Source organism: Mobula hypostoma, chromosome 5 (assembly GCF_963921235.1).
Source record: "Mobula hypostoma chromosome 5, sMobHyp1.1, whole genome shotgun sequence".
Lineage (NCBI taxonomy): Eukaryota > Metazoa > Chordata > Chondrichthyes > Myliobatiformes > Myliobatidae > Mobula > Mobula hypostoma.
In genome coordinates, this window is record NC_086101.1 from 106294827 (window position 1) to 106314694 (window position 19868).

The window sequence follows — 19868 nt, forward strand, 5'->3', positions numbered from 1 at the left end:
TCCTTCGATCTCTTAAAAACCTGGGATAGACCACATCAGACCCTGGGGACATCCACCTTAATGTTTGACAAGAGCCCCAACACCTCCTATTTCATTATATCAACGTGTTCTAGAGTGTCAGCACACCCCTACCTGACCGTGATATCCTCACAACAGATAATCTTTTCCTTGTCTCACTTCTAGACTATGTTAAACCCATGCCTGCTTGATATTGAGTTGCCTGCTCAATGCCTCCCTGTTGCTGAAGGAATTAAAATGTTGTACACATATAGTGCGGGTGAAATGCGACTTACTCTCCAGTCTCTGTACCAACTCCTTGTCCTTTGCCGCCTCTGCTGGGCTCAGATTCAAGCTCTCCTGTGGGATGTAGAGGACTGTGTGTCCATCCAACTTATACCTCGCATCTGAGTGGAACATTACAGGTGCAGTTATAACAAGAGATAAAGTCAAAGAGTGCAACAAGAGTCCATTTAGTTAATGCCAAACTGTTACTCTGTCCAGTTGTATCAAACCGCACCTGGACCATAGCTCTCCAACCTCCTGCCATTCGTGCAGCAACCCAACCTCTCTTCAATGTTGCAATCAAACTTGTATCCACCACTTCTGCTGGCTGCTCGTTCCACACTCTCACCACCTTCTCAGTGAAGAAATGCCCTCACAGGTTTCCCTTAAATATTTCACCTTTCACCCTAAACCTATGACCTCTAGTTCTCATCTCACTCAACTTAATTGGAAAAAGCCAGCATGAATTTACCCTATCTATACGGCTCATAATTTTAGATACCTCTATCAAATCTCTCTTCATTCTCCTACGCTCCAGAGAATAAAGTTCTAACCTATGCAACCTTTCCCTATAACTCAGGTCCTCAAGTCCCGCAACATCCCTGTAAAATGTCTCTGTACTCTTTCAATCTTATTGATACAAGTTTATTTATCATCAGCCTGAAACATTAACTTTACTAATTGTTGTCCCTGACCTGCTGGGTTTTGCAGCTTCTATTTCAGAGTACCAGCATCTGTGGGAGTTGCCTTGAAATTAACAATCATACATATGGCTGTGACTCTAGATTTAGACCCAACTGTGTAAGCAAGACCGTCCTCAGTGAACCAGGTGGGTTGTAATGACAATTCAGTATGCTCACATTCACCTTTACCGATATCAATATTTTATTGTGGATTTATTTAAATTCTCCAGCTGACTAGGCTTTAAATTCATGCCAGCAAATCAATTGCCCAGAGACATAACCACCTGCTGCACATCACCTTTCTACTGTATTCTAAAAGAGTGGATGAGAAGATAGTCAAACACCACCCCTCATACAGTGTAACTCTCCCTCAGTAATGCCCTTTTTTTACAAAATGTTAAGTTTATTTACACAACTTCACAAAGTACACACATTCAGTATTTACAAGACAGTGAATAAATTAAAATTAAAATATGATTATTACTGTCTATAAAACAGTCAATTTCTTGGGGTTAACTCCCCACCGCTCCCAGAAATCCCCCACTGTACCCATTGTGACCATGAACTCCTTCTCCAAGGACAGCCTGGCATGAACGCATCCTGAGAAGAGGGGCAGGAAGTAGGTCTGGCAAAGCCCTCAACGTTTCACCACCTAGACCCGTGAATGGCCATCTGAGCCGGGCCCTGGAGCAAGCCCACCAGTAGATCCTCCTCGCCACCTACCCCCTTCCGTACTGGCTGCCCGTATATGAGGAGCACGGGGTTGAAGTGATCCAGAACCTGAGCAGTAGCCCCTTCAGACACTCAAACAGGGACTGCAACCTCTCACACTCCGTATATGCGTGGTACACTGACTACCCCCCGCCAGCCACAGAATGGACAGGTGGGTGGGGTGTCAGTGAACCTGCTTAAAGACCTGCTTACAGTCCAACGCAAGACCTTCCACCACAGGTCCCCAATGTACAGGGTGACCTTCCCTCAGAACTGCCCCTCCCACAGTGTGACTCTCCCTCAGTACCACCCTTCCATTGGTTCAGCACTCCCTCTGATAATGCAAGTTTCAATGAGAGTTTCAATCAGTGCTGGGATCAGATCAGATCAGATAAAACCTCGAGCCCTGGTACAAACACAGGGGCAGATTTAGGCCATTTGGCCCATTAAGTACACTCTGTCATTTGATGATGACTGATTTATTTTCCTTCTCAAACTCATTTTCCTGCCTTCTCACATAATCTCTGAATCCCCTACTGATCAAGAACCTATCAATGTCTGCTTTAAATATACCTCCACAGCCATCTGTGGCAATGAATTCCACAGATTCCCCACCCTTTGCGTAAAGAAATTTTTCCTCATCTCTGTTCTAAAGGAACATCTTTCTATTCTGAGGCTGCGCCCTCTGACCTTAAACTATCCCACTACTGGAAACATTCTCTGCATTTCTACTCTCTCTAGGCCTTTCAATATTTGGAAGGTTTTAATGAAATACTCACTCATTCTTCTAAACTCGTGAATATAAACCCAAAGCCATAAAAATGCATATTATACATTAACCCTTTCATTCCTTGAATCATTCTTGTGAACCTCCTCTGGACCTTGTCCAATGTCAGCATCTCCTTTCTTAGACAAGGGGCTAAAACTGCTCACAATACTATAAATGCAATGTGACCAATACCTCATAAAGCCTCAGCAATATATCCTTGCTTTTATATTCCAGTCCTCTCAAACTAAATACTAACATTGCATTTCCCTTCCTTACTATTGTAGCTAGCACTGAGCAGGGAAACAGAGACCCTTGTCCAAATTGAATGGTTGAGCAGCTACCTGTGAGGCTCGCGAGGAACTTGTGTAAGTGTGCTGAAAAATTGTTCCTGATGCCCTCAGGCCACAATCGATTCTCAAAGAACTGAGGAGCAAAGACGCCCTGTACGTGTCTCAACAGGCTCTCCAAATGTCCATCTCGGATGCTGCCAAACTGCGTCACGTGGGTGAAATTATCCCGGTCAATCTCAACTCCCTCCTTCCGAATGAAGTAGATGAGGTAATCTGTGGCCTGTACATGTAAAAAAAAATTGACAGCATATGCTTTTAACAATTAAAATTGGGCTTTATTTGTCACATGTACATTGAAACATACAATAAAATGCTCTGCTTGTGTCAAAAACCAACACAGTCTGAGGATTTTGCTGGACAGCCCACAAGTGTCATCATGCTTCCAGCATCAACATAGCATGCCCACAACTTATTCACATAACTATATGTCTTCGGAATGTGGGAGAGAACGAGAGCACCTGGAGAAAGTCCGTGTGGGGAGAATGTGCAAACTCCTTGTGGAGGTAACTGAACCTCGATCACCAATTCTGTAACTCCCACAGTAAAAGGTAGAAAGTTCAGTTGGCCATAAAGCTTATGGAGGTAGCAGTGGCTTGTGAGGAAATTTACAAAATTATTATACATTAGTATCCTCTGCAAGGGTTAATATTGAGACCATTTCTTTTCATGCTATATGTCAATGATTTGATAATGGAATTGATGGCTTTGTGGCCATGTTTATAGACAATACAAAGATAGGTGGAGGAGCACCTAGTGTTGAGGAAGCAGAGAGTCAGTAGCAGAACTTGGACAGATTGAGAGAATGGGTAAAGAAGTGACAAATGGAACATAATGGAGTGAAGTGTATGGTCATGCCAAATGGTAGAAAGGATAAAGACATAGACTATTTTCTAAAGGGAAAAAAAATTCAAAAAATCATTGATGCAAAGGGACTTGGGAGTTCTTGTGTAGGATTCCCTAAAGACTGACTTCATCTTCTCCCTCTCAAACTGCAGGGTGAATTCTATCATATTATGATCACTGTCTCCCAAGAGTTCCTCTACCCTAAGCTCCCTAATCAAATCCGGTTTATTACACAACCCCCATTTCATAAGGTGCAGGATAGATACATTCCAAAGATGAGATTTAGATTTTAGATTTAGATTAGATTTAGATTAAGAAGTATTCTAAGGAGAGGATGAATAACTGTGGCTGACTAGGGAAGTCAAAGACAACATAAAAGCAAAAGAAGGGGCATATAATATAGCCAAAATAAGCGGGAAGGTAGAGGACAGGGAAGCTTTTAAAAACCAACAGAAGGCAACTAAAAAAAAACTTAAGGAGAGAAAAGATAAAATATGAAGGTAAGCTACCTAATAATATCAAATACAAACCAAAGTTTTTTTCAAATATATTAGTGTAAACAAGAGGCGACAGTGGATATTGGACTCATGGAAGACGACTCTGGAGAGGTAGTAATGTGGGACAAAGAAATAGTGGACGAACTTCAGCACTGTATTTTGCATCAGGCTTCACTAGGGAAGACACAAGCAGTCTGTCAGAAATTCAAGAGTGTCATGGGGCAGAAGTGAATGTAGTTGTTATTACTAAGGAGAAGGTGCTTAGGAAGCTGAAAGGCCTGAAGGCAGATAAGTCACCTAGACCAGATGGACGACAAACTAGGCTTCTGAAAGAAGTAGCCGAAGAGATTTCACAAGAGTTAGTAATGATCTTCCAAGAATCACTAAATGGTTCTGGAGGACTGGAAAATTGCAAATGGCACTCCGCTCTTTAAAAAGAGAGGAAGGCAGAAGAAAGGAAATTATAGGTCAGTAACCTGACTTTAGTGGTTGGGAAGATGTTGGAGTCCATTATTAAGGATGAGATTTCGAAGTACTTGGAGCTGCATGATAAAGTAGGCCAACGTTCACGTGGTTTCCTTCAGGGAAAACCTTGTCTGACAAACCTGATGATATTCTTTGAGGGAATAACAGGCAGGATAGATAAAGGAAAGTCAATGGATGTTATTTACCTGGATTTTCAGAAGGTGTTTGTCAAGGTGCCACACGTGAAGCTTGTACTTCTTCTTCCCCTCCCTTCACCTTCTTACTCTGACTTCTTATCTATCTTTTTCCAGTTTCAATGAATGGTTTCAAGAGAAGATTCTGCAAGCTTGTCTCGAGTTGGCACATTTCTCTTTGACTGTGCCAGAGTTTTTAAACATCTCCAAGGATGAACAACCTCTTAATACTCAAAGACAAAGTAAATTTATTATCAAAGTACATACAGTACATGTTACCACATACTACCCTGAGATTCATTTTCTTGCAGGCATTTACAGGAAAATAAAGAAAGCTAGATTGATATATAGATAAGAGTGGGAACATAACTTGCAGAGTCCTTGAAAGTGAGTTTGTAGGAAATCAGTTGAAAATGGAGATGAGTGAGGTTATCCATACTAGCTCCCTTCAGTTGCTTCCCACCAGTGAATCAGACGGACAAAGAGCAGGTTCACTATTCTCCAGTATCTCTTTAATTGTCTGATCTGTGTCTACGAGAAGGACACAGCATTAGGGTAAGTTACAAGTGATCTGAGTGGACTTTTTCCACACAGAAATGGTTGAGTACCTGAAACACACTACCAGAGAGAATGGTGAAAGTAGGGAACTTGACAACAGTTAAGAAATGTCCCTATGTCCACTTGAAATCCTAGGTAGAGAAGGCTTTCAGCCAAAGGTGTATTTAAAGTGGAAGTGGTTAGGTCCTTGATTAGTACCGGTGTCAAAGGTAACGGGGAGAAAGCAGGCGAGGGGTGTTGAGAGGGATAATAAATCAGCTGTGATCGAATGACAGAGCAGACATGATAAGCCAAATGACTCAAATTATTTATTTTTTATTTATTTATTCACATATGGGATGTGGCGTCACCAGCTAAGCCAGCATTTATTGTCCAACCTTAGTTGCCCGTGAGAAGATGGTGATGACCTGCCTTCTTGAACCACTGCATTCCCTAAGGTACACCCACTGTTCTGCTTCTAAGTTGAATGGTCTTAAGTACCAGAAGGTGGGATTAATACAGAAGGGTGCCCACTGGTCAGTCTGGCTGTGGTGGGCTGAATTACCTGTTTCCATGCTCTATGACCTTTGTCTCGGGGCTCCACCTATCCATTCACTTCCAGGGAGCTTAACCATGACGCTTGGGGTCCCACAGACCCCAAATCCTCCCTTTACTACTGGTAAAGACTTTAAGGTGTGTTGGCTTTCATTAGTCGGAGGATTGAGTTTGAGTCATGAAATTAGCGTAGAAGCCACGTATCTATTTTCTGTCTGTATTGTATTTTGTATTGCACATTTATTATGGGTAATTTGTCAGGTTTCACTGTACACATTAAACAAATCAGGGAAGAAAACACACCCTTATCTAGCGCCTCTCTTGATCCTGCTTTCTCTGGCAGACAGAGCGTAGGTGTTCAGCGAAACGGTCTCCCAGTCTGCGTTGGGTCTCACCTTTTATATAGAAGGCCGCACCAGGAGCACCGGACACAGTGTATCACACCGGCCGACTCACAGGTGAAGTGTCACCTCACCAGGAAGGACTGTCTGGGGCCCTGAATGGTGGTGAGGGAGGAAGTGTAAGGGCATGTGTAGCACTTGAACAAGTCGGCTGGTGTGATATACTGCATCCGGTGCGGCCTTCTATATATTGGTGAGACCCGACGCAGACTGGGAGACCTTTTTGCTGAACACCTACGCTCTGTCCCCCAGAGAAAGCAGGATCTCCCAGTGGCCACACATTTTAATTCCATGTCCCATTCCCATTCTGATGTGTCTATCCACGGCCTCCTCTACTGTCAAGATGAAGCCACACTCAGGAGGAGGAACAACACCTTATATTCCGTCTGGGTAGCCTCCAACCTGATGGCATGAACATTGACCTTCTCTAACTGCCGTTAATGCCCCTCCTCCCATTCTCACCATCCTTTATTTATTTATTTTTCCTTTTTTTTTTCTCTCTCTCTCTCTGTCCCTCTCACAATTACTCTTTGCCTGCTCTCCATCTTCTTCTGGTGCTCCCCTCCCCCTTTCTTTCTCCCTTGGCCTCCCATCCCATGATCCTCTCCCTTCTCCTGCCTTGTATCCCTTTTGCCAATCAACTTTCTAGCTCCTAGCTCTATCCCTCCCCCTTCTTGCCTTCTCCTATCATTTCACATCTCCCCCTCCCCCTCCCACTTTCAAATCTCTTACTATCTCTTCTTTCAGTTAGTCCTGACGAAAGGTCTCAGCCTGAAATGTCGACTGTGCTTTTTCCTATGGATGTTGTCTGGCCTGCTGCATTCCACCAGCATTTTGTGTGTCAGCTTATATCTTACTTTTAGCTCTTGTCATCAAAATTCTTAGAAGTATCTTGGTGATATGATTTATTAAACTTATGGTCCTATGTAATTTACATTCTATTGCTCCAGGTTTCTTAGGAAGAGTGATAAATACTGACTTTTTTTTCATCTCTTCTGGTATTATTCCAGGTCTCATAAATGTCATTGATTAAATCAGTAAGTTCTTCAATTCCATAATCTTCAAGGGCGATAATTTGTTCTATTACTAATTCATCAGAACCTGCTGCTTTTCCTTTCTTCATCTTATTTATTGCATTATGAACTTCAGATTTTAAAATACTTGGACCTTCAATGTTGTTCTTAGTTTCTGGTTTCTCGCCTCGATCGTCTTCAAACAATTCCTGAATATACTCAGTCCCTCTGTTCATAATCTCAATATTACAAAAAATAAGAGACATCTTGGGAATCAAAGTTGGCGGTGAAAACATCAATAATTTCAGATATGCGGATGACACTGTGTTAATTGCAAATACGGAGGAAGAACTACAAAACTCAATTGACATAGTTGTTGAAGAAAGTGCAAAAATGGGTCTATGTATCAATTCAAAAAGACAGAATGTATAGTGATATCCAAAAAGGAGAATCCTATCTGCAGGCTGAGAATAAACAGGGAAGACATAAAACAAGTACAGAGCTTTTGCTACTTAGGAAGCTGGGTGAAATCAGATGACAGATGCAACATGGACATCAAAAGAAGAATAGGGATGGCAAAAGACACCTTTACGAGACTGAAGAGTATACTGACCAACACTAAACTAGGCATGACAACCTGCCTCAGAGTACTGAAATGTTTCGGTTATCCAGTTATGTTATAAGGCTCAGAATGTTGGACAATATCTAGTAATATGAGGAAACGAATTGTAGCAGCAGAGATGTGGTTTTTGAGGAGGATGCGAAGAATATCATGGAGTAAATAAATATCTAACAAGGATGTCATGAACAGAACAAACACAAAAAGAGAAATAATGTATGAGATCATGAAAAGGCAACGTAACTTCATTGGACATGTGATTAGGAAAGAGTTAGAATGCACGGTAATTATGGGAAAGATTGAAGGGAAGAAAGCAAGAGGAAGACAAAGACAAATGATGATGGAGACAGCGGCCAGAGAACTGGAAATGAATACCAATGAACTGATCCACTTGACCCGAAACAGGCGTGTGTGGGCCATGGCAGTCAAAGCTCAAACTGGGCATGGCACCTGATGATGATGATGATGAATTTGTCAGGTGTCGGGGTGTGGTAGAAGTGAATAGTATAGTTATGTATTGTTCCATATTAGTTAGTTAATTTAGTCTAGTTGAGGGGAAGTGAGTTGAAGGTGTTTTTTTTTTGTTGACTGCTAACTTCATGAATTGGAACGCTTATTTTGTTAATTTTGCAATATCACTAATTTAGTTTTGTTAGCTCTTTAATAATCACTATAAGATCATTATTCTTTGCTGGTTTCGTAATAAAGGATCAAAGATACTTTTTTCAACTTGGAGCTCAGTTGTTTGGAAGCACTTCATACAGTGTTGAATCCCATACTCAGTCTGTCAGTGGTCTTGGTTTGTTTTCAAGTAACCGCCATAGTAATGTTGCAGTTCTATAAAACCCTGATTAGAGCAAACTTTGGAATATTGTGTTCAGTTCTGGTCGCCACATTCAAAGTTGAATTTTATTATCAGAATATATACATATCACTACATACAACCCTGAGATTCTTTTCCCTGTGGGCATATATTTTCCCTATACAGCAAATGTATAGATCAGTGACTCTAAACAGGATCATCTCAATAGATGATTGTAGTTAGCCTCTTTGTCCAAGAGCCTGATGGTTGAGGGCTAGTAACTGTTTTTGAACCTGGTGTTATATAAATACCTGGTTTATAGAAATGATGTGGAAGCTTTCAAGAGGGTGCAGAGGAGAGTTAGCAGGATGCTACCTGGATTAGAGAGCATGTCTTATGAGGAGCCAGCTCGGACGTTTCTCTCTGGAGCGAAGGAGATGACAGGTAACTGGATAGAGGTGTATAAAATGATAAACATAGATAGAATGTATTGTTTGTTGCACCATCCGCACCAGACTTTGGGGTGAATGGTCCCAGGTTCGAATCCATCTGGCTCTTTCCACACCTTCCATCCACGCTGGGCTGAGCATCGAGCTAGCAACTTGGCCTCGTAAAGCCAACACTAAAGAAAGGGCAGGGTTGCTGTCCGTTGCGCCAAACAAGGCACAGGGAGGAACTTAGATAGAGTGGATAGCCAGAGACTTTTTCCCAAGGCGAAAATGGCTAAGATGAAGCGACATAGTTTTAAGGTGATTGTTGGAAAGTGTAAGAGGGATGTCACCATTTCTTACACAGATAGTGGTGGGTGTGTGGCACACCCTGGCAGGAGCAGTGGCAGAGGCAGATACATTAGGTATGTTTATGAAATTCTTAGATGGGTACATGGATGATAGAAAAATGAAGGGCTCTGTAGAAGGGAAGGGCTAAATTTATTTCCTATCAACTCTGAACTAGAAATGGATATAGTATGTAAGCAGATTCTTATGGGCCACAGCAATGTGCGTTGGGCAGAACTGACTCTTTGTAAATTTTGGACGTTCCTGCTGCAGAATCCAGTTGCAAATGGAGCTGATTATGCCATACCCTTGGTGAGGAAGGGGATAGGGTGCCATGTATACTGACAAGAACCGATGCTAGGAGGCTTCTCTGGTTTGAGCTGACTCATAAAGCGTAGAACATAGGAACACAACTGCACAATACAAGCCCTTCAGCCCACAATGTTTGACTGACCTACTCTAAAATCAATCTAATTCTCCCCTCCCACATAGCCCTCCATTTTTCTATCACCCATATGCCACTCTGAGGGTTTCTTAAATGTCGCTAATTTCCCTCTACCACTACCACTACACCTTAGGGTTAGACCACAAGACCATAAGACAGAGGAGCAGAATTAGGCCATTTGGCCCATCGAGTCTGCTCTTCCACTTCATCATGGCTGATGCATTTTTCCTCTCAATCCCAGTATCCTGCCTTCTCCCCATATCCCTTCACACACTGACCAATCAATAATCAATTAACTTTTGCCTTTAATATATATATATATAAAGACTTGACCCCCACAGCTGCCTGTGGCAAAGAATTCCACAGATGCACAAGAGGCTTAGAAAGTAAGAAACCTTTGACCTAAGTAGTTTTAAGGAGGATTAAGAGATGTACAGGGTATCTGAAAGAAATTTTCTTACACCCAGACAGTGGTTGCCTTCCAGAATGTACTGCCTCGAGAAACTGGTGAGGTGGGCGCTTCACAGGATTTAAGAATCATCTGGACAAGTACTTGAATTCCAAGGCATAGTAAGTTATGGACCAAGTGCTCATAAATGGGATTATTATCAAGTCAAGTCACTTTTTAATCGCCATTTCGACCATAACTGCTGGTACAGTACCCAGTAAAAACGAGACAACGTTTTTCAGGACCATGGTACCACATGAACAATACAAAAACTACACTGAGGTACGTAAAAGCAACACAAAGACTAGACTAGACTACAGACCTACCCAGGACTGCATAAAGTGCACAAAACAGTGCAGGCATTACAATAAATAATAAACAAGACAATAGGCACAGTAGAGGGCAGTAGGTTGGTGTCAGTCCAGGCTCTGGGTATTGAGGAGTCTGATGGCTTGGAGGAAGAAACTGTTACATAGTCTGGTCGTGAGAGCCCGAATGCTTCGGTGCCTTTTGCCAGATGGCAGGAGGGAGAAGAGTTTGTATGAGATGTGCGTGGGGTCCTTCATAATGCTGTTTCCTATATGGATGCAGTGTGTGGTGTAAATGTCTGTAATGGCGGGAAGAGAGACCCAGATGATCTTCTCAGTTGGCCTCACTATCCGCTGCAGGGTCTTGCGATCCGAGATGGTGCAATTTCTGAACCAGGCCGTGACGCAGCTGCTCAGGATGCTGTCAATACAACCTCTGTAGAATGTGGTGAGGATGGGGGGTGGGAGATGGACTTTTCTCAGCCTTTGCAGAAAGTAGAGACGCTGCTGGGCTTTCTTTGCTATGGAGCTGGTGTTGAGGGACCAGGTGAGATTCTCCGCCAGGTGAACACCAAGAAATTTGGTGCTGTTAATGATCTCTATGGAGGAGTCGTCGATGTTCAGGGAGGTGATGTGTATAGATAGATACTTGCCAGCAAAGACCAATTTTGGTGCTATATAACTCTATTACTCTCTGCGGTCTACTGATTATCAGTGTAAAGGCAATCTGTGCATCTTGTCAAGCAATGACAGGTTAATAAAGAACACATCTTTTATCCCATTTTGACTTTCCACATAGTAAGTCAGATAAAATATAGCAGACACACTGCCTGGGTTGAAAAGAGTCATACAAATTCCCAGAATCAAGCCATTAATGATGAGATTTTCTTTAATTTACTCCCGAAAGGACACAAGTTGTATATTCAATGTATGCCTGAAGTGTCCCGGGATTGCAGTCTATCATGCTCTGAAACTCTGGGGAGCCTGCAAGCCTTGCAAATCCACATGTCCACTCAGTCAAATGATCCCTGCTCCTTGAGTCAGGAAATATCTCAATATTGCAAAATTCAGTAAACTGGCTTACACACACAGATCAACCAATGATGCCAAAAATTATCTAGAAGCTAGCAAAATCAGTTACACAGTGATCTTGAATTCTAGAGCGTATCAATGGAATGGAATAAGTCTTTCTTCCTTTCTCTTTCATCTGTCTTGTAGAACACATAGACACACAGAAAGCTGCCATAGTTAAGCTGTGATAACTGGACAAATGGCAGTGAACCACACCTGAAGTCACTCAGATTGCATTCACTTCCCAAATCCCCAAACAAATAGCAAAATTAAGTTCAGCACATTCCAAGACTAAATTTGATTAACTTCTTAAATTCCATAGCTGAATAAAATGTGATGTAAACCTAATTCCTGCTCATGCCCCACATTTCTAAAGCAGAACAACGTGATCCAACTTCAGTCATGAATGGCCAAAAGAACATATTTTTGAGAGTGTTTTTGTGCATGTATTACACGACAAATGTGTGTGTATTACTGCATCGGAAATACTAGAATGATCTTAATAAGCTGCATTATTCATTCAGAAAGAATGCATTTTCAATTATTTACCACAGTAAAGCATTAAAATTGAATAATATAAACTTCCAAGAGCTTTGTGTTTCTTTTCTAAACTAGGTAGTCCATAACAAAAGTACTTTTTATGTACTTTTGTTCCACACACCCACCACTCTCTGATACTAGGAAGCACCTAATTACACAATGAACAGTGGCGAAATGGAACCCTCTTCGCCAAAGGTCTAAGGCCTGCAGTCCACTGGAGATCTCAGAAATGAAAGGTGAAGTATTTAAGGGGAAGCTTAGGGGGAATTTCTTCACTCAGAGGGTGGAACAAACTGCCAGTGTTAGTGGGGGTGTGCGGGTTCAATTGCAACAGTTAAGAGAAAGTTGGATAAGTACATGGATGGGGGGGGATTGAGGACTATGTTCAATGGGATTAGGCAGAGTAACAGTTCAGCACAGGTTAGATGGGCTGAAGGGCCTGCTATAGTGCCCTATGACCATGTAGTAAGATAGCACGGGTGTTACAGTAGCATATCTGTTAGCGTAACAACTTACAGCACCAGCTGTCAATTCCCACCGCTGAAATAAGAAGTTTGTATGTTCCTTCCATGATCACATGGGTTTCCTCTCGCATTCCAAAGATGTATGGGTTAGGGTTAATAAATTGTGGGTGTTGGAAACACGGCAACACTTGGAGATTTCCTTCAGCACATCCTCAGACTGTGTTGGTCGTTGATGCAAGCAATACATTTCAGTGTTTTTCGATGTTTCCACAAACATGTGAGAAATAAATGTAATCTTTAAAATATTTATCCTTAAAAATCTTGAACAGAATAATTTGTATTCAATCTTGATGAATGAACAATGAAACGACTCGTGGGGCTAATAGCCTACCAGGTGCTCCCCACTCATCCTGTGCCCACTAGAATCACTCCACAATGTACCCACCTGTGCAGGTGTGCCAAGGGTCACCTGAAGCCCAGAGTATTGATCCATGAACACAGTTAGAACCCTCTGAGTAACATCTTGAGCGAACGCAGTCAGCATCTGGTCGTGCTCCAGGGTCCACATCTCTGGCTGGAGACCCTCCAGAAGCACACGGCTTTTGAAGAGGTCAACCTGCATTCAGAAACAGTGGGTTTCAGTTCAAGCACCTTTGCTCCATCTGCCACAGGAAGGATATCGCGGTGGCCATTTACATTCACCATTCCCATTCCAACTGCCAGAAGGGCCTGTTCCATCTGTATCTCTAAACAAAATGAAATAATTGAATTGTCAGTCCATTGCCTCCTCCACTGCCATAATGAGGCCACACTCCGGCTGGAGAAGCAATACATCATATTCCGTCAAGATTGCCTCCGACTTGATGGCATGAACATCGATTTAGCCAACTCCCAGTAATTTCTACCCCTCTCCTTCTCTCCTTTCCATTCCCCATTCTGCTTCCCTCTTACCCCTTCTCCTCACCTCCCTCTAGTACCCCTTCTCCTTCCCTTTTTCCCATCATGCACTCTCTTCTCCCATCAGATTCCTCCTTCTTAAGCCCTTTACCTCTTCCACCTATCACCTCCCAGCTTTTACTTCTCCCACCTCCCTCCCCGCCCCCCACCATTCTTATTCTGGCTTCTTCCCCCATTCCTCCTTTTCAGTTCTCATGAAGAGACTCTGCCCAAAACATCTCCTACTTCAGGAACCTAATGTCGAAGCTCTGGGTTGACACTAGGATCTACAAATGAAAAAGTGCAAACTTGTCAGAGTGGCTGGCATTGGATTGAAATGTCAGACTGGGGCTCCTTTTGCCTGTTCTGGTGAGCATGGACAGTTCGGTGGCAGCAATCAAACAATCACAGTGCAGCAATGTCCTTTGCAAATGAGTACAAATTCCTAGGTTGATACTGTACATCAGACAACCTGGCCTGAGCCAGCACATAGATGGGAAACACGCCAGTGTCTTTACTTTCTTAGGAGGCTAAGAAACACTCTAGTAAATTTCTACAGATGTACTGTTAAAGTATGCTTGTTGCAGCAGGGTTTGGTAGAGTAATTTGAATGCACAGAAAGGTAAGAAGTTGCAGGGAGTGGTGGATTCAGCCCAATACATCACAGGCACATCCCTCCCCACCATCGATAGTGTCTTCAGGAGATTCTGTCTCAAGAAGACAACATCCATCCAGGCCATGATTCCTTCTCACAACTACCATCAGGTAGGAGGCACAGAAACCTGAAGTCCCACACCACCAGGCTGAGGGACAGCTACTTCAAATGTTCAATTATTGAACCGACTGACACAACAGTTGAGCAACATTTAACCACTTTGGTCATTTTGACTAAAATGTTTTTCTTTGTTCTAATTGTTCTTTCTGTTAAAAATTTGTTTATAATTTTGTTTAATTTATGCTTTTCCTGTGCATAAATTACTGCTTTGGTACTGCTGCAAGTAAGTTTTTCAATGTTCCTGTGCACTCACACATCTGGACTGACAATAAATTCGAGTGTCAACGTGACAATGATGACTAGGAGTGAAGTTTGGAGGGATCTAGGTGTTTTAATGAATGAATCACAGACACATAACAGGCAGGTCCATCAAATGAGTTACGACGACAAATGGTATTGACAATAGACAACAGACAATAGGTGCAGAAGCAGACCATTCGGCCCTTCGAGCCTGCACCGCTATTCTGAGATCATGGCTGATCATCTACTATCAATACCCGGTTTCTGCCTTGTCTCCATAACCCTTGATTCCCCTATCGATAAGATACCTATCTAGCTCCTTCTTGAAAGCATCCAGAGAATTGGCCTCCACTGCCTTCTGAGGCAGCACGTTCCACACTTCCACAACTCTCTGGGAGAAGAAGTTCCTCCTCAACTCTGTTCTAAATGACCTACCCCTTATTCTTAAACCATGCCCTCTGGTACTGGACTCTCCCAGCATCTGGAACATATTTCCTGCCTCTATCTTGTCCAATCCCTTAATAATCTTATATGTCTCAATCAGATCCTCCCTCAATCTCCTTAATTCCAGCGTGTACAAGTCCAGTCTCTCTAACCTCTCTGCATAAGACAGTCCAGACATCCCAGGAATTAACCTAGTGAACCTATGCTGCACCTCCTCCACAGCCAAGATGTCCTTCCTTAACCCTGGAGACCAAAACTGCACACAATACTCCAGGTGTGGTCTCACCAGGGCCCTGTACAAATGCAAAAGGATTTCCTTGCTCTTGTACTCCATTCCCTTTGTAATAAAGGCCAACATTCCATTAGCCTTCTTCACTGCCTGCTACACTTGCTCATTCACCTTCAGAGACTGATGAACAAGTACTCCTAGATCTCTTTGTATTTCTCCCTTACCTAACTCCACACCGTTCAGATAATAATCTGCCTTCCTGTTCTTGCTCCCAAAGTGAATAACCTCACACTTATTCACATTAAGCGCCATCTGCCAAGTTTCTGCCCACTCACCCAGCCTATCCAAGTCACCTTGAATTCTCCTAACATCCTAATCACATGTCACACTGCCACCCAGCTTAGTATCATCAGCAAACTTGCTGATGTTATTCACAATGCCCTCCTCTAAATCATTGACGTAAATCATAAACAGCTATGGTCCCAATACCGAGCCCTGTGGCACCCCACTAGTCACCACCTGCCATTCTGAGAAACACCCATTCACTGCTACCCTTTGCTTTCTATCTGCCAACCAGTTTTCTATCCATGTCAATATCCTCCTCCCAATGCCATGAGCTCTGATTTTACCCACCAATCTCCTATGTGGTACCTTATCGAATGCCTTCTGAAAGTCAAGGTACACCACACCCACTGGATCTCCCGCGTCGATCTTCCTGGTTACGTCCTCGAAAAACTCCAATAGATTAGTCGAGCATGATTTGCCCTTGGTAAATCCATGCTGGCTCAGCCCAATGCTATCACTGCTATCAAGATATGCCGCTATTTCATCTTTAATAATGGACTCTAGCATCTTCCCCACTACTGATGTTAGGCTAACAGGGCAATAGTTCTCTGTTTTCTCCCTCCCTCCTTTCTTAAAAAGTGGGATAACATTAGCCATTCGCCAATCCTCAGGAACTGATCCTGAATCTGAGGAACATTGGAAAATGATCACCAATGCATCTGCAATTTCCAGAGCCACCTCCTTTAGTACCCTAGGATGCAGACCATCTGGACCTGGGGATTTGTTAGCCTTCAGTCCCATCAGTCTACTCACCAGCGTTTCCTTCCTAATGTCAATCTGTTTCAGTTCCTCTGTTACCCTATGTCCTTGGCCCATCCATACATCTGGGAGATTGCTTGTGTCTTCCCTAGTGAAGACAGATCCAAAGTACTTATTAAATTTGTCTGCCATTTCTCTGTTTCCCATAACAATTTCTCCCAATTCATTCTTCAAGGGCCCAACATTGTTCTTAACTATCTTCCTTCTCTTCACGTACCTAAAAAAACTTTTGCTATCCTCCTTTATATTCCTAGCTAGCTTGCGTTCATACCTCATTTTTTCTCCCCGTATTGCCTTTTTAGTTAAGTTCTGTTGCTCCTTAAAAATTTCCCAATCATCCGTCTTCCCACTCACCTTAGCTCTGTTATACTTCTTTTTTAATGCTATGCTATCTCTGACTTCCTTTGTCAACCACTGTGGCCACTTTCCCCCCTTTGAATCCTTCCTTCTCCGGGAGATGAACTGATTTTGCACCTTGTGCATTATTCCCAAGAATACCTGCCATTGCTGTTCCACTGTCTTTTCTGCTAGGATACCCGACCAGTCAACTTTGGCCAGCTCCTCCCTCATGGCTCCATAGTCTCCTTTGTTCAACTGCAATACTGACACTTCTGATCTGCTCTTATCCTTCTCAACTTGCAGATAAAAACTTAGCATATTATGGTCACTACCTCCTAATGGCTCCGTTACTTCAAGATCACTTATCAAACCCTGTTCATTGCACAACACTAAATCCAGAATAGCCTTATCCCTGGTCGGCTCTCGTACAAGCTGTTCCAAAAATGCATCCCGTAGGCACTCTACAAACTCCCTATCCTAGGGTCCAGTACCAACCTGATTTTCCCAGTTCACCTGCATGTTGAAATCCCCCATAACTACTGCGACATTTCCTTTGCCACATGCCATTGTTAACTCCCTATTCAACTTGCACCCAATATCCATACTACTGTTTGGGGGCCTATAGATAACACCTATTAGGGTCTTTTTGCCCTTACTGTTCCTCAGTTCTATCCACACTGATCCTACTTCTCCTGATTCTATGTCCCCCCTTGCAAGGGACTGAATCTCATTCCTCACCAACAGGGCAACCCCACCCCCTCTGCCCACCTTTCTGTCCCTTTGATAGCACGTATACCCTTGTACATTCAATTCCCAGGTCTGATCCCCCTGCAGCCATGTCGCCGTTATCCCAACAACATCACAGTTACCCATTCGCACCTGAGCTTCAAGCTCATCCGCCTTATTTCTGACACTTCGTGCATTCAGATATAGAATTTTTAACCCATTTCTCCTCTCTCTGTTTAAATCGCTGCCTATTGTGCATAACCCAGCTCCCCGAACTCTCACCGGGCTATACGCCCCTTGAATTTTATTGTCCTTCTTAAATTTACTTACTCTTTCTGCACATTTAACTCCATGTTCCGTCAGACCATCCCTCTGCACATGTATCTTCCTTATCACTCGTTCCGTCTCACCTTTCTCTACTTCACACTTAATATTCCGGAACCGTGTAGTCCCCACCTGTCCTTTATACTTCATCTCGCTATCCTCTCTCACATTCTGGATCCCTGCCCCCTGCAAATTTAGTTTAAACCCCCCCAAGCAGCACTAGCAAACTTTCCTGCAAGAATGTTAGTACCCCTCCAGTTCAGGTGTAAACCGTCCCGTCGGAACAGATCCCACCTTCCCTGGAACAAAGCCCAATTATCTAAAAACCTGAAACCCTCCCTCCTGCACCACCTCTCAGCCACGTATTGATCTGTATAATCCTTCTGTTCCTTGTCTCACTCACACGTGGCACAGGTAGCAATCCTGAGATTGTTACCCTGGAGGTCCTGCCCTTCAGCTTCGCACCTAACTCCCTGAACTCACTATGCAGGACCCCCTCACTCTTCCTACCCACGTTGTTGGTCCCTACATGGACCACAACATCTGGATTCTTGCCCTCCCTCTCGAGAATAACCTGCACCCGATCTGAGATGTCCCAGACCCCGGCACCAGGGAGGCAACATACCACCCGAGACTCCCGATCTCCCCCACAAAATCTCCTATCTGCCCCCCTGACTATAGAATCCCCTATCACTACCGCTGTCCTCTCTTCCCTCCTTGTCGAGGGTCCAACCTCAGTGCCAGAGACAGGACCACTGCAACTTGTTCCTGGTAGGTCATCCCCACCAACAGTATCCAAAACGGTCTACTTATTGTTGATGGGAATGGCCACAGGGGTGCTCTGCTCTCTCTGCCTGCTCCCCCTCCATCTCCTGACAGTCACCCAGTTGCCTACCTCCCGTCTTTTCGGTGTGACTACCTCCCGATAACTCTTATCTGTCTCTGCCTCCCGAATGATCCGTAGTTCATCCAGCTCCAGCTCCAATTCCCTAACTCGCTCTGATAGGAGCTGCAGCTGGATGCACCTTCTGCAGGTGAGTTGCAACTGAGTTGAGGTTTAAGAATAGAGAGCTTTGTACAGAGTGCTGGTGAGGCCACACCTGGAATACTCTGTGGTCTTGGTCCCCTTACTGAAAAAAAAGTAACAGTAGCATTGGAGGTAGAGGATCACCAAGGTAACTCCTGGATTAAGAGGGATGCCCGATCAAAAAAGGCTAAACAGTTTGGGTCTATATTCTTGGCATTTAGAAGAATGAGACGTGACCTTAATCCAATATACAAGGTTCAAAGGAGACTTGACGGGGTGGATGGAGCATTGGAAGGAGTTTTAAGGCGCTTACCTAAGAAAGGATGTGCTCACATTGGAGAGGGTCCAGAGGAGGTTCACAAGAATGATTCCAGGAATGAAAGGGTTACCTTATAAGCAGATGGCTCTGTTCCTGTACTTATTGGAGTTTTAGATTGAAACCTATTGAATACTTAAAGGCCTAGGTAGAGTGGGTGTGGAGAGAATGCTTCCTATAGTGGAGGAGTGCAGGACCAGAGAGCACAGCCTCAGAATGGAAGGACATCCCTTTAAATGAAGGGACTAGAGATGAAAAGGAACTTCTTTAGCCTGAAGGTGGTAAATCTATGGAATTCATTGCTACAGTCAGCTGTGGATGGCAAGTCATTGGGTATAAAGCAGAGATTGATGGGTTCTTGATTAGTAAGGATATCAAAGATTACAGGGAGAAGGCAGTGAAATGGGGTTGAGAGGGCCCTTCGACTAAGATCAATCTGCCCAGCCCTCCTACGTAGACCTCCATTTCACTATCATCGAAGAGTTTCTTAAATGTCCCTAATATATCTGCCTGTCTTTTTTGGTGATCCCTATCTGTTCTGGTGATCTTCCTCATTTACATTCATGATCTCATCCCTTTGGTGCTTATGGAACCTCCTATATGCAAGATGGCTGCCTTGAATTCCTCCTTGACAA

The 19868-nt window shown here is 43.4% G+C and overlaps 1 protein-coding gene across 1 annotated transcript in view; it reads right to left on the minus strand.

The window, feature by feature from the left end:
• The window catches only part of dnah2 (dynein, axonemal, heavy chain 2), a 503144-nt gene that overhangs the window by 470187 nt on the left and 13089 nt on the right, over positions 1 to 19868 (minus strand). Inside the window, exons 4-6 of the mRNA XM_063048700.1 lie at positions 13219 to 13389; positions 2787 to 3015; positions 294 to 404 (exon numbers count right to left, since the gene is read on the minus strand). Coding sequence (XP_062904770.1) covers positions 294 to 404; positions 2787 to 3015; positions 13219 to 13389 — 511 coding nt within the window. The remainder of the gene's footprint in view (positions 1 to 293; positions 405 to 2786; positions 3016 to 13218; positions 13390 to 19868) is intronic.